Consider the following 16141-nt stretch of genomic DNA (forward strand, 5'->3'; position numbering starts at 1 on the left):
AACTACTATACCAGACGAAAGATCACGCATTCGCACCATTTATATTAATTGCGCCTATTAATCCGCATAGAGCCAGTTGGTTCCTCCTGCAGGTTGTAAATGAGTCATCTGTGCATGACCGCTGGTACCAGTAAAAAGCAAAGTTAAGTAGCCATACGTTAACTCACAATACTTTCAAATATTTAAAATGTGCACAGTGTGAATTTGTAACACATCACCACCATGTCCTGAAACGGCATCTCTTAACTTACAAAACCTCAAAGAATTTAAAATGTGCGCACTGTAATAGCGTTACATAGAAATATTAGGCAATGTCAATGTTGCCTATGTTGGGCGCACAGCCCGAAAACGGCCAATGGTCGTTTTTTTTTGCTCAATCTTAGGATTGGACTATCTAAAACGACCAAAGCCCGAATTTCCTTTCAATTTCGGGCTTCGGTCGTCTCCAAACAGTCAAACCTAGGACCGTGCAAATATGAAATGACCAAAGTTTAATAAATTCGGTTCCAGTGTCAGTGTGAGGTAGGTATGACATTTTAACCATTGGGGATGTAGAAAACGTAGAAACGGAGACCAATTTTGAGCAACAACATGAACTCAAGAGGGCAGGTGGATCTTATAGATATGCAAACAGGACCAGAGGGAGACTATAAATTTATTTTTCAGGACCATCTAACAAAATCAGTGTTTTTAAAACCTTTGAAATCTAAAAGAGTTACGGAGGTACCTTACAATCTTTAAATCGTTAAATATTGAGTAATGCCTGAGTTGCATACAAAATTTTATTTTTCATCTTTCCAAATAATGCATTTCCAATATGCAAATGTAATGATTATTGTTTGCCCAACATTAAAATGGTTCATATGAATCAAGTAGCATCTTTTTGTATTACATAATATAACTCCATCAATATACTTGACAGGTCGTTTGAGGGCATAATGAGGTGACAATCCATTATGCCCTTGGGCGTAATAGACTGCTTTATATATCTCATATGACAGATATAATTGGCATACAGAGTGGCCCAACGAGAAGTATACAGAGGGCTTTTTGGGTATTAAAATTAGAAATTTCGAAAAATCCTCGAACACGTCAATTTTGTATTCAAGGGGGACAACTTTTGGAATACAAATCACGAACCCAAGTCTTCACCCCTCGACGTAGGGAGCTTAACCCCTAAAATTTTAAATGGAATCCTATGGCAAATGGCACATTATTTGAAAGCCAATTTAATCGTGATTACTAAGCTGCTTTGCTTTTTAAATTCTATTGATTCGTTTCGGAGATAATTCGCATTTGAAATGGTTTTTTCTAAAAAAACCAAAACAAATGCGATCTAAGTCACTTTGTATTAAAATTTTATTTTGACGCTTCAATTTGTTTGTTAAACTTAAGTGAACCTGTCAGTTCTCCGAAACGAATCAATAGAATATAAAAAGCAAAGCAAATTGAAGACTTGGGTTCGTGATTTGTTGTCCCTCTCGAATACAAAATTGACGTGTTCGAGGATTTTTCGAAATTTCTAAATTTAATACCCTAAAAGCCCTCTGTATACTTTTCGTTGGGCCACTCTGTATAATAAGCAAATGAAAAATAAATAAAATTTTGAATGAAATCAAAATAAAAAATGTTTGTACATAAAAAGGAGGGGTTGGTTTTTAAAATATTAAAGTAGTTTTAGGCGGGAAGTTGGCAAAACTGTTACATAGAGGGAAGGGGGGGATCCAAATTTCGAAATAAGTGCGTTACGTCATTTATGGGTTGCCTCTCCAAAGATTTTGAATGTGTATTAGCTTTGGTTATTTCCTAATTACTCAAAGTTAGGTTTGGCTGCTTCAGGACGACCAAAGCCCGAAATTGAATTAGAATCCGAGCGTTGGTCATTTTACATAGTCCAGTCCTAAGCTTGAGCAAAAAAAACGACCATTGGCCGTTTTCGGGCTTTGCGCCCAACATATACAAGGTTCGCCAGGATAAGCTATACAACGTTCGTCGAGTCTGCTATACAGGGTGTTTTAAATTGAGTAGGATAACATGGCTATCTTTGTTATTATTATACTTACAGATTTGGTTAAATTGGCATAGTTGTGTATTTTTTTATGCTAATGGATATCTAATGGGGTATTTTGAAAAAAAATCGTTTCATAGATAATTGGACCAAGAGTGAAAATTTTTAAACGTTTAAATATTTTAGTAACGAAGAGAACTATCGAAAAAAAGTTTAAAGATTCGATGGGATACATTCAATGGGTGTAGGCAAAACTTTTGCGAAATGGTTGTTTTCGTGATATTGACATAACTTCCTTACTTTAAATGGATGGTATATTGGACGTCACTCAATAGAGAAAAAAATGACAAAATCAATGATACTACAAACAATAATAATATTAATATAATGAAAATAATAGAACAGGAAAAAATTACATATAGGAACCAGGTTTTAAATCATAGTAAATTTCGTCAAAAGAATTACAAAAAAAAAGGTAAGGTTCCTAAAATACATTCGGCATTGTCTTGTTGGATTTCTAGACTGATTCGCTGGTAAATAAACTGGGTTGAGCGGGACTCTCCAGTTTTTTGCCTTGAAGTTTACAATTTCTCATATTTCTTATGGCAATAATTCCATGACTGATTATGATTTAAACCAAATTCATTCGTTTATTGTCTCGCATAGTCACCATCAATACGGCCATGGAATTATTGCCATAAGAAATGCATTGTAAACTTCGAGGCAAAAATGCAAGGTTAATTCCCAAATTAAATACTAAGTGTTCAGTATCACTGGTTTAGTAATTTTTTTCTCTATCGAGTGGCGTAAAAATCCAATATGGCGTCTATTTAAAATAAGGAAGTTGATGTAAATATCTCGCAAACCGCCGTTCTGCAAAATTGAATTTATCCCATCGAATCTAGCAACTTTTATTTGAAACTTTTTAAAAATGGCGATTTTCACTTTTTTCCAATTATCTACGAAACGATTTATTTTTTTGAAAATATCGCATCGGAATATCCATAAGCACCAAAAATTACACAACTTTGCCAATTTAACCGTATCTGTAAGTATAATAATAACAAAGATAGCCATGTTATCCTACTCAACCCTATATCAATTTAAAAAATGTTTGTCTGTCTGTCACTTATGTCTATTTAAATCGCTTATCCTATTATGATGAAAATTGGGGAATGGTTGGACATATGCCCACGAAAGCACTTTCAGAAATTCTCACGGGAACGGGAAAAAACGGCATTTTACGTTTTTCAGTTTCAGTATTCGGAATTCCATAACTTTCTAAGTGCCCTGTACAGAATTACTCCGTATATTTACCCTGCGAAAAAGAACTTTAAATACAAAAGTTGAGGGGGGGGGGGGTCACAAATCGCCAGAAACTGTGAAGTAAAAAATCAAATGAATATCACCAAGTTAGTACAAAATGCAAATTTCATTCATTTTTAATGGAACACCTTGTATATTTTTCAAAAATGTAATAGATCTTTTCTTTCACATTTCCAAAATATATAATGTGTTGCTATTTGCCTTGGCCATTTTTTATTGAACATCCTTAGCAAACTTTGCTTAAATTGGATAAAGACTACACAAAATGTATTAGAAGCAATGTTGATAAAATCCAACATTTGTAAATTTTGGTTACATTTTGTTTATTGAAAATAAATATTAAAAAGTACAGTTGGTGTAGTCTAGGTTATTTGCAGGCTAAGAATAATATTTTATTTAATAACAAATTGTTTGTTTTGTATTGGCTACTGTGATTTGGTAAAACAATTTGATAATATACTATAAATGCAAAATATTTCAAAAACAGCTAATGCAAATGTCAAGATATATATTTTTTAATGAGAAAGATCTATTCAATATACAGGGCGTTCCATTAAACATTTACCAAATTTGCACTTGCATTTGCGGTATTCATATGTTGTTTTCCCTCTTATAATACATACGCTATGTGCTGTCTAAGTATACGGAAAATCGACTTTGGTATCAAGATCTACTTTTTGACGCACCCTGTATATTTTCTTTTTAGTGCAAAAAATGACAAGAAAAAAGCATAATGGACAGTGTGCAAGCATTTTTTTTAACCCAACGCCTGATTTTTTGAATGAATTTGTGCCATATAGCCACTCACTGTATGTAATATACCTATTAATTAATTATTAATATTGACGCGTACAGGATTCCAAAATGTATGGACCAATTTTTCAATTTTCAAGGTTGAGAAAGTTTAAAAATATGCATCCAACCATCAAATATTATCCAGGGTGTGTACATTTGAAAAAACGAACTTTGTCAATCTTCGAACTGATGAAATTGATTATTACATTTTGCACACCCTGTATGCGATATTTCGATTACCAATGCGTATTTTGAAAATATCGTCTTGTGCTTCCATTCGCCGCAGCAAAGTTTACCACCAGGCGAAAATGGGTAAAAGGCGCATTGTAGAAAATAAAGCTACATCTTTTAATATGTTGAGAAAAATCAAAAAATTTAAAAAACACTGAGACAATAGATATAGCGAAGCCTCATGAAACTATGGTGTATACAGGGTGTTGCATGACCGCTTGTAAAAAAAATTCTTTTTTAATTAATTTAAATTAATTTCTTCTTTTTCAAAATTCCTACTACCAAAGAGCGCGGGGGGGGGGGGGGGGGAAAAATTTTTTATTTCGATGAAATTTCATATCTGGGGGGTTTTAACATGAAAATGACGGATCTGAAATTAGTTTTTGAAAATTCGAAAAAAAAAGTTCCTCTGCAATTCTTGGCCGAACAACGAAAATGGAGAGTTTTTTAAAATAACTTTTCAAACTCTCATGTTTGCAACATTACAATGATGTACTGGTAATGACTACTTAGCATCTCTACTTTTCCAGAAAAAAACATACATCACAACATGTCAAGTTTCTCGGAACCAGTGGGACTAAATTATCTAAAATCATCATCAATCGAATTCGTTAACTACAACAAGAAACAAATGTCCCGTATTTATCCCAGCGGAACGCGGGCGAACTCCTCAAACTACATGCCACAGGTAAGCCGAAAAAAGCGCTTGAAACATTTCAGTTGAACGCCTTGCGTTTAGGTCTTTTGGAACGCGGGCTGTCAAATGGTCTCGCTCAATTTCCAAACGTCCGACTTGCCAATGCAACTCAACCAAGGAAAGTTCGAATACAACGGAAATTGCGGTTATCTACTGAAACCCGACTTCATGCGCCGTTCGGATCGTATCTTTGACCCATTCTCCGAAAGTCCGGTCGATGGTGTTATCGCCGCCCAATGTTCTGTGCAAGTCATTTCGGGACAGTTCTTGTCAGATAAGAAGGTATGATTTTTTTATGGAGTTGGGTGGGGGTGTTGATGTCTTTGTTAGGTTGGGACGTACGTCGAGGTCGACATGTATGGGTTGCCGACCGATACGATTCGAAAGGAATTTCGTACAAGATTGGTACCTGGGAATGGTTTGAATCCTGTATACAACGAGGAGGCGTTTCTGTTCAGAAAGGTCGTCTTGCCTGATTTGGCTGTGTTACGTTTTGGTGTATACGACGAAAATAGTAAGCCCCTAAAAGTGGATGTGTAAGTTGTAGCATGGTTTTTTCAGATAAACTACTTGGCCAGCGTATTCTTCCACTGGATGGACTGCAGGCTGGATATAGACATATTTCGCTGAGAACTGAAGCTAATTTTCCCATGTCTCTGCCTATGTTGTTTTGTAACATTGAACTCAAGATCTATGTGCCGGATGGATTTGAAGATTTCATGGCGGCTCTTAGCGATCCCAGAGGATTTATGGGCGCCCAACAGAAGCAAACCGAACAGATGTCATCTTTAGGAATTGAGGTATGTTTTAATTGCATCCTACAGTTCCCAATTTTTGCTGTTTATTTGAGAGATGAGAGACAAAGCGTGAGGTGGACCAGTACTAAAGGCACTGAGCAGCGCAGCATTTCCTGAAAATTTTTTAGATATGATCATGTCTTTAACACTTAAGATGGTATAGGGATTTTTCTTGTGTATGCAAATCTAACTAAAGCCACTTTTTTTTTCACAATCACTTCCTATGCTTTTGAAACTTTTGACAGGGGCCACTTTTTGCAGAACATGCGGAGACGTGTTTATTTACAAATTAATTAACTTTTACGAAGTCTATCAACAGACCAGATTTAAGTTAGATAAACTTTTAAAAAACACAGTGCAATTATGTCCAGATGTCCCTAATATTTCAGAACGTAATCCAACTGAACAATAAAGCAATCAAAAACACAGCGATTATTTAAACAAATTTGCCGGGAATTACATTACCAGGATATCCTTCTCGGCACCGCTATTTTTTATTGTAGGGGATTACAAATAGCGACTTTATTTCTGCACCACTGCCTTCTTCTATGTGGTAATAGTGCAAAAGGAGACATATCAGCGGCAGCGCCTCCATCAACTTACGAATATTTTGATCAACACCTGAAATAAATCAATTAATTGGTGGACAATAACAAAAATTTATTCCGAAAAACATGCAATTCCTGGAAGAAAGAGAAGCTTACAAATCCTGTTTAAACAAATTACCCCGCACGCAAGCGTTCGATAATTAAAAATAAACAAAATCTTAAAATTATTTGGTTTTTTTCTCTTTTAAATACTCCAAATAATCTGGTCGTGAAATGGATTGCGCTATTCAGGCGCACTTAGCTTCAGGAAAATTCACTTTCTCTTAGCTCAAACTAGCTTGACAAACAAGATGAAACAGATTCTCCGTGGCTGCTCTGAACGCAGACATTTTTAACTTTAACCAAGTGGTTTGTTGACTCGCAGTCGTTCTAACTTTTTCTGAAAACGGGCATACCCTTAAAAAAAACTGCTTGGCTTCTTTTACACACTGTATTTCGACGACGAACTGCGTCTTCAACAGAATTAAAAGAGCCACACGACCGTAACTTAGCGTAAACAAAATTACGCGCCATTGTCACCATTGCGAACTAAAGACAGCAACCTCAATTTTACCTTGTCTCACGTATTTAAAGGAACACCACTTCCATAAAAGAATAATCTCCTTCCTCCGGTATTTACCAATTATGCGCCAATTACAATTAGATTAGATACTCCGCGTGCGAAGGGATGCATGTGGGGAATATAGCCACACTGTCTTTATACAGTCACTGTCCAATTAGTAATTAGGTGGATGTTCTTATAATATTCGAAACAGAGTTTTGATTTCTCAAATGAATTAATAGAAATATGACACCTCAAACATTATGTCATTGACCTTGGATGCCCTTAAAAAGTGTACCACAGCACAGGGGCCCATTGACCTTGTGTGACCTTCGAAGTGAAACACCTCAAAAAAATTGGATCATTGGCTTTTGGAGACGAGCTATCTTTGAGCTTTATCTTTCTCTACGTTCCAAGGTCACTACCAGGTGGCGAGCAATCTTGAACTGGTCCATGTTCAGCCTTATATACCTACTAACACGCACAAAAGAATTGTAATTAAAGTTAATTACTATTATTATTATTATTTAAACTGGAGGTGGTGTTCTGGTTTGGTCCCTGTACCTTGTAGCTTTATCCTCACTCCCTTAAGATGTCTGTGTCTTTGAAAAAGAGCCACTCATCCTACTTTTTCTTCTACTTCAGTGTCTTGATTTTGTATGTTGAACAAAATGCTGCTTATTAGTAAATACATTCTCTGTGGGTAACCCCCCTAACGTACATGGAATCATCCCCTATAAAAAAAGGTTGCTTAATATTTTTTCTGTAAGGACGAAGTTGGCAATAGTACGAGTTGGTCTATTAAGACTCCAAATTAGATTCAGGTTTCTAAATGATTTATTAAATCAGGTCACAGATGGAAAGGGTGAAGCGGCAAAAGTAGAAAAGAAAGAAGAGAAAAAAGAGGGTATGCATACATAAATAGTTGTAAAAAAGCTTTGACAAACTCTGACTTTCAGAGCCATTGGTGTTTGAACCAATTACCATCGAGTATATCAAACAGGACAAAGGTTTCCAAAAAAGCACCCGCAAACAACAGAAAGAGTACGATGCATTAAAAAAGAAGCAAGCAAAGGAGAAACTGAGTGTTCAGAAGTCGCAATGCACCGCCATCGATAAGCTAATTAAAGGCAAAAAGTGGGTAACACCATTAACGACTCTCATATGTGTTAACCCTCAATTTTAGTAAAAATGACTTGGTTAATGATGCAGCTGTTCGAAAACTCGTGCAGGAGCAGACTGTTCAGTGGACGGAATTGATGGAAAGGCACCGAAAACAGGAATGGGAATTTTTACGTAACCAGTTAGACGATCAGCGCGACACCCTCCGAAAGCACATGGAACTGCTGCAGTTGGGTCAAATGAAACAGATGGAAGCCAAGCACGAGAGAGAACTTAAGGAAATGAACGCTCGTCAAGCGAAAATATCTGTCGAAACTTCAAAAGAGGTGAGTTACAAACACTCGAAATACCACTAATCAGCGATTTTAGATCAACAACGATAAGACACTAAAAACCAAGCAAGAAAAAGAAAGACGGCTTCGCGAAAAACAGCAGAACAACACCAAGAAATTCTTGGACGAGCGTAAAAACGCTACAATTAAGCAGGGCAAAGAGAAAGAAAAGCTGAAATTGAAGCACGACAAGCAGTTAGAGATGTTATCGCACGACATTCAGAAGAAAATCGAGATGTACAAAAATGAAGAGCTGGAGTACGATATGTCTAGCAAAAAGGAATTCTTCGCATAAGTTAGTAAAGTAGTTTAGAATTCTTTTTGTGGTAAGTTTTTATGAAGCAGTCCCACTTGCAGATGCCATTTATGTTTAGGCTCTGTCGATGGATACAAAGATGTGCCATACATACTGATTATATCACTACCTTTAGTCTACATTCTAAGTCAAGTTAGTATTTACATCAAGTATTCTTTACTACTTAAAAAAACTATGTACAAAAATAATTATATGATTTAGGTTACCTTCCTAAATGGCATTGCTTATCTATTTATGAATGTTCCTAAATTAGTAATTATTTTATTAGATGAAAGTCCCTATTATATTATTACTTGAATGATAGTTGACGTCAGTGAGACGTGAATGCTATTTAGAGTTCTGGCGTTTTTTGTCAGTGTTGTGATTTTAGGGAATTTTCCTAAATACCCAAATGATTTCTTAGTAAGGACCAACGTTAGTATTAATTCAAAGTTTAGATCTGGTTATATTATATATAATTATTAAATAAATATATTTAAAAATTAATATAAACATAGAGCTTTCAAAGTCAGGCTTAAAGATTGTGCCACAAGTTACATACGAAAAGTTGTTTACGGTTGTAGTATTTATTCAAAATAAATTTAAATTATTATTATCTTTATTTAGACTACCTATTTGTTCTTATTGAACTAAGCCCAAAAAGCAACAAATCGCACAGTCTCAGGTAAGTATCACATTCTAATTCTAGAAGTTAACTCTAAAGTCTTCAAGGCACTATTTATATTTTAAAAATGTTCATTATTACAATCTACTGCATGTGCTATAGATCCTACCATCTAAAAAAGGAATCGAGAGGGGTGGGGGAGAAGTAGTGTAACTTCACACTAATTTTATTGTTCATCTGAATATCGCTGTGCTATTAATAAAGATAGGTATAAGCCCCAGTTTGACGGTGCAATTGGACCTTAAGCTGGTAATCATGCGTAATGAAAAAGCGAAGGGTTTATAAGCACATAGACGTTTATAAGTTGAATGTTTCACCGTACAATGCATTAAAGGAAGTTGTGTAGGTTCAGTGGCGTGCGATATTTACTGTTTTAGAGTACCTACACATATCACAGATAAAAACACACTTTCAATGCTGACATTTTCTATTTAAATATTTATAAGATTACTCTGTTCATTTATTGATTTACCTTGCCCAGCTCCATTCAATTTCAGTTTGTCAAATGCAGGAAAACATATTCATTTAAATTGCAATTTAATGATTGTGTATTAATCCTCATGCAAACCTTAAACATTGAAGAAGTTAAAGATAATGTTGATATGATTAAATTCTAGTCGATAACGAAGTACCTAGGTACCGTGTATAAGTAGACTGTCAGGCTGAAACTATAAAGTACCATTCCTTATAAAAATATGGCTGTTTAAAAGTTTTCGGGAACTGTTTGCTGATATTCCTTTAAATTAAAGGCGAGAAAGGACCGTCACACACAGATTAAGCGTACAAAGGCCGTAAGTATTTGAAGACAAACGCACAATATAAAAAGCCATTGTTCTAATCTATAATACTAATGCATACTATTGCGTGAAAAACATTCACTCTGTGAAAAGAATCTTTGCGGAAAAAATTCGTTCGGAATTTATAGTGTCTATCTAGTGTAGTATTATGTTTGTACAAAGTTACACTAGCAAAATATTCCATATTGAAGCAATTATAGGTAGATGACAGTATATGGTACAGGTACATCTTTCGCGTGGATGCATATATATGCGTCTTTTGTGCTGATGCGATTGTAAAATGTTGAGAATTATTTAAAGCGACACTTTACCCAACACGCCCTCTGGATTTTTCCCAAAGTACCAACGGTCGGTGGAATAATTAATAAACAAAGCTAATGTCTTTGTAAATGAGTAAACAAAGCTAATATGAAAAACTTACGATTGTAGACCGGGATCAGGTGTTCTGTGACTGGCATTCTCTCCTGGCAAGCGTTAATGACTGCACCCATGTATATTAAAAATTGGGATCTTGAAATTCTTCTTTTATGATTGTTGAGTCAACTACTGTCAAATTTCTGTAATTTAAATGTTTTCTTGGCATCATCAACCGTATTTCATTTGAACTATTATAAAATAAAAATAACTAACCAACCAAGCAATGGCTTATTTTAAAAATAAATGTACGCACCCTGTATATATATCGAAGAACAAACTGGGATATTAAACTATATGTTGGTGACACTGTAGTAATACCCTTATTTTTGTATAACAATGATTTTTGAGGTTATATTATGATAAATACTAACTTTTTCGAATTAAATTCGACAAAAGCCCTATTAAGAATTTCTCACCCTTACCATAAAGTGGTATGTACAAAGAAAATTATCGTAGCAGTTCTGAAATAAATATACGATGAGTTTGACTGGAGACCCCAATCAGGGAAATAAACCTGGCTTTCCATACCAACCGTCGCCATTGGATTTTCCTCGATTCAATGAGAATTCGCCAAGTATAAATCCATTACTTTCACCTTCTGGCATACCTTCATCATCATTATATTTGGCGAACGATGTGACACCTTTCAAAAACTATTCCTTCTATGTACCACCCTCGAATTACTCCTTACCTTCCACCTCTTCTTCGAATGGGTTTTCATTCTCTCCCCAAATTCCTGTGTCCATAGAGTGCTCTACGAGTGTTCCTCACTGTTTCTCATACCAACCCTTAAATGTACCAATGAGTAGTTTTGATAAAATTGGTTCGTTTGGCGGTAAACGGAAAACACAGTCTCCTTCGTAAGTATCCTTACAGTGCGTACAACCATTACATCTAAGCGGTTTCAGAAATGTTCCATTAAAGCAGCATATTACCGAAGAACGAATGGCTGAACATATGTCACGATTGCATATTAGCTCACAAACTCCAAACTCGACCGAGACGCTTCCAACACGTGAACGTCGGTTATATATGTGCGAGGAAATGCAACGTTTACAAACTGAATCTATAATACCTGCTCAAATATTAGATAAGGTTTACAGGCCATGTACCGCTCTCGTTCCATGGACTCCGCCAATAGTACCGCCCATCTCGAAAGAAAATAATAACAATGAAGAAGAACCTGATAACAATCACATGGATATGGATTCCTGATCGCAGTTACGGTGGCGAAACTCTTGTGCTGGCATTTTGGAAATCTAGAAGCACTTAGATTTAATATTACGAGATGTAGTAACACATATAATTTTAAAAGCGCATTTTGTAACTTTACTTATTGTTCTAATTTTTATTTATAACAATGGATAAGCATGAAGATAAAGAAAGGGTGCATTTTACTTAAGTTAATTAGGAAGTTAGATTAACAAGTGAAGTTCATTAACTTAAAAATCATCTGTATATTAGTGGTCGTTTGAGTTTTGCTTTAATGTTATTTAAGTTTGAGAATGTGTTCACTAATTACGTATTGTTTAGTGATTCATATGCCATTATTTATATTGTCTTATTTTTTTCATTTATTTTTAAATAAATCCCCCGTATGAAAAGAATAGTTTATTCCTAGTTTTAATATTCTTGGCTTGTACCATGTGGTTATTACTGTATATTTCCGAGAGTCAATAATGGAAGCCCACAGATACAGTGATCATGACTCTCAAGATCTTTACGAATCCGGTATGCTCATTATTAGAGCCAGGGCTATCATAGTCTTTTCATAAAGTTTTAAATTATTGAAAATTCTTATCCTATGAAAAACTTATTACTATAAATCAACCCAACCAAAAGATCAAGAACTGATGGTTTACAACCGAAGCAGAATACATATACTTACCTAGTTGCCAGTGAGACCATTACGGAGGCGATATGACTGACAAGACTTATCAATGAAAGTTCCCATGAAAATCACGTTCCTACCCTATTTGTGAACGAAAGTACGATCAAGTTGTATAAAAATCCGAAGTTCCAAAGCGGTCAAAACACATTGATGTGTGTTTTCGCTTTATTAGACAGGCGACAGCTTTGCATAACATCGAGGTATTTATTTATTATGTACGAGGTTTAGTTCCGCGTAGCAAATCCAAACCGAAAAGCCTAAGGGAAAAAAAAGAACCAGCAAGAAAAAACCAGGCATAAACACACACAAATACAAGAAATAAATCAATAAACCTCTAGAGCTTCTAAAAAAGCGGCAGAGCACCTCGGTGTGACCCCACGGTATCATTGGATTTAACCCATTTTCAACATGTGGCATATAGGTCAACTGTGCAAAGTTTGAACTGAATAGGTTCAAGCGTTTGGCAGAGACAGCAAGGCGTAACCCCAAGGGGTCATTGGATTTGACCCATTTTCAATGGCTTATTACTTGTGGCATATAGGTTTGAATCAAATCGGTCCAAGCGTTTGACAATGATCGTGTTCACGCCTTCACGGACGGACGGACAGACGGACACCATCGACTTCCCTATAAAGCTTGCATCGCTTTGCTCTGCCGCTTGATAAAATGAAAAAAGAAACATACAAATCAAACACCTCCAGTCCAGTCTCGAGTTGTGAAGTAAAAATCAGGCTATTGTTACCACTTTGTCCGTCCGTCCGGCTGTCCGTCCGTCCGTCCGGCTGTCCGTCAGTCCGTCCGCTCGTTCTATACGCTACTAGTTCTTTATCTTAAGAGCTATTGTTCTACTTTTTTTGCTATTTGGTTCGTTATGGTGTCGTGGCTTGCACCAAGGAAGGAATTTTTCCTGCGTTTATTGCTAAAAAAGTTATTGCAAAAGAAACCAAAAAACCGTTTTTTACATGTTCCATAATTTTACACTTTTACCATTTATTAACGATCCTAGAGATCGTTTATAATTTTGTATTGCTGTCTGTCGTCTGTATGTGGGTCTGTCCGTCTGTTCCTTTGTCTGTCTGTCCCTCTATCTTTCCGTGTGAACGATAACTTTATTTAGAAATCTCCGATCTCTTTTACATCTCCGTTAGTTATTAACTGAATGTCATGAAATTCAATATGAGCATAGCTTTAGCCATACAATACGCAATGCCAACAGTTGAGTCGTATCGATTCAAAATTCGCAGTGCGCTTTTCGCATCTCGGACCATTTATAAACCGAATTGCAAACTTTTTTATTTATAAAAGTATTTGAATTAAATTTGATACATACAGACACTTGGAATATGAAAATCTAACGTCACAAAATTTGGTTTTGCGCATGCGCAGTGCCAACTTTTTTATTTTAGGAAGAATTTAAATGAAATTTGATACATAGGCACTTTAGTCCAATCAATAAAACTTTTTTGTCGCCACTAATTAATGGATTTTTATAATGTGATACAACCTCATGAGACATGTATTTCCCCAAAATTCCCCGCTTCTCCCCTTTGAGCTTTCTCCCCAACCCCCCAAAGGTAGAAAAAACAGAGATAGAGACAGAGACCGTTGGAATAAAGAAAAATCAAACACCCGTTTCAAAATTTGGTTTTGCGCATGCGCAGTGCCAACTTTTTTATTTATGGAAGCATTTAAATGAAATGTGATACATAGGCACTTGGAATAAAGGAAAATCTAACGAAAATTTGGTTTTGCGCATGCGCAGTCTCAACTTTTTTATTTATGGAAGCATTTAAATGAAATTTGATACATAGGTGCTTGGAATAAAAGAAAATCTAGCGCCAGTTTCAAAATTTTATTTTGCGCATGCGCAGTTCCAACTTTCTTATTTGGAAAAGCATTGAAATGAAATTTTTCGTATAAACTGAAATTGAAGTAGCACGTCAAAAATGAATTGCCCATGTGCAACGCTATCTTTCATATTTGTGGCCGGATTTTTACGATTTTAACAGAAGTTGCATCTTACAAATGGGAAATGAATGTAAGTGGAAATGCGCTTTATGTAAATCGTTTACGATTACTTTTTAACTTGCTTCCTATTATTTAAAAACGCACTGGCCCTAGCATATAAATCTAAAAATCTACTAATTCTACCATAATTCTTACTCGTTTAACGTTCTTCATAATTCCTCTTGGGGCGGTTCGTGCAGGAATTGCAAGTAATTCGTGGCTACGGATGACCTCTCGACGTACACTGCCTTCCCAATTTTTCTTCCACTTTTCCCATACGAAATAGGCAATGGCGACGGACAGCAGGACAATGATCACGATAATTCCAATTTCTGTGAATTTGGTGCCCTCGACATCAGAACTGGGTTGATTGGCGTTATTGTTACCCGATCCAGCAGCCTCGATGATGATTCTTTCCTTCTTATAATTGCGAACTGCCCGTTATTATAACATTAAACATTTTACTGAATTTTTAAATCTACGTTAAACACTTTAATCGTTCATCCTGGCAGGATCGCTATGTAATAACGTCTGGTCTCAGGGAAAAATAAATAAATAAAACTCACACATTTATACCTAATTTACTAATAACATAACATAATATGTTTTATTTTGGAGCACACAATACGCACAAGAAGTGCGCTTCGCCGTGCTATCATGACTACTGCACTACTAATGAACCGATCATACATTACGTCACAACGTTGGACGTCATGACTGTATTAATTCGTTACAGCATTATATAAAAAAACAATAAATGACATTGCAGTTGCCTACTATTACCTAATTTAACACGGAGCAGTGCCGGTGAGAGTGCAGTAATCATGGTAAAGTCGATTATCACACACACTATAAACCTACATACTACACAGGGGGCCCCCTTTTCTTGTATTGCTTACGCACCGTCCAGCAGAGGGCACGAGATGAGGAAGAAACAGACATAGCGAAGAATCGCAACTGTATGACGTACTTCTTTCACGGTATAAATAGTTAATAGAAACATACACCATAGTGAGAATCAAGTTTCTCACGAATACATAAATAAATACTAAATAAAACAATATAAAGACATATCCGCCTGTAGGTTATAAACAAAAGCACATAATTTAGTTCTAGGCACGGCACTGGCACACAACACTAAATCATGGAGCACGCCGTGCTTCAATAAACAAATCTCAAAATCCTAAGGCAAAATTCAATAATCACAAATTGTGACATGAAATTCACGCCGACCATTCTGCCACTTCATAATCCCTTTTCCCGACGTCTGCGTGGAACGGTCAAGGTCGAAGGGTTTTCACGATTGCCGTATACGGTTTCGTTTCTTTTCCATTGTGCTATTTGTTTATGTAAGATGTGTTGCTTAACCGTAGGAGTATGTCACCACGTCACATTAAGTAATAAGTATGTCACTTGAGTTACTTGCAAAACTCACATTTACTATTCCTTTACCAACTGCTCGTACTTTAGGGCGATTTTAGGTTATAGTTACTAGAAACCAATTCCTTTCGATGAGACCTTTCGTTAGAACACCATGAAGGGTAGAACGTGTGTTAACCCCCCTCCCCATTTTCCAGAGTTTTGACGGGCCA

The 16141-nt window shown here is 36.0% G+C and overlaps 2 protein-coding genes across 7 annotated transcripts in view; both read left to right on the forward strand.

Annotated features, from left to right (window-relative positions):
• LOC116169891 (1-phosphatidylinositol 4,5-bisphosphate phosphodiesterase) overlaps positions 1-9374 on the forward strand; it is a 36931-nt gene extending 27557 nt beyond the window's left edge. For all 6 annotated transcript variants that reach the window (XM_031486088.1, XM_031486089.1, XM_031486085.1 and 3 more), the window contains 8 exons: positions 4891-5048; positions 5100-5339; positions 5388-5571; positions 5619-5857; positions 7853-7910; positions 7963-8140; positions 8190-8451; positions 8495-9374. In XM_031486088.1, the coding sequence (XP_031341948.1) occupies positions 4891-5048; positions 5100-5339; positions 5388-5571; positions 5619-5857; positions 7853-7910; positions 7963-8140; positions 8190-8451; positions 8495-8752 (1577 nt within the window). In that variant the 3' untranslated portion in view covers positions 8753-9374. The remainder of the gene's footprint in view (positions 1-4890; positions 5049-5099; positions 5340-5387; positions 5572-5618; positions 5858-7852; positions 7911-7962; positions 8141-8189; positions 8452-8494) is intronic.
• A 1584-nt stretch (positions 9375-10958) lies between these two features.
• On the forward strand, positions 10959-12258 carry LOC116168379. The gene is made up of 2 exons (XM_031484179.1): positions 10959-11511; positions 11560-12258. Exons 1-2 carry the CDS (start codon positions 11129-11131, stop codon positions 11864-11866), a joined length of 690 nt encoding a protein of 229 aa, XP_031340039.1. The 5' UTR covers positions 10959-11128; the 3' UTR covers positions 11867-12258.
• Positions 12259-16141: the final 3883 nt, after the last annotated feature.

This window comes from Photinus pyralis, unplaced genomic scaffold (genome assembly GCF_008802855.1).
Source record: "Photinus pyralis isolate 1611_PpyrPB1 unplaced genomic scaffold, Ppyr1.3 Ppyr1.4_LG4, whole genome shotgun sequence".
Lineage (NCBI taxonomy): Eukaryota > Metazoa > Arthropoda > Insecta > Coleoptera > Lampyridae > Photinus > Photinus pyralis.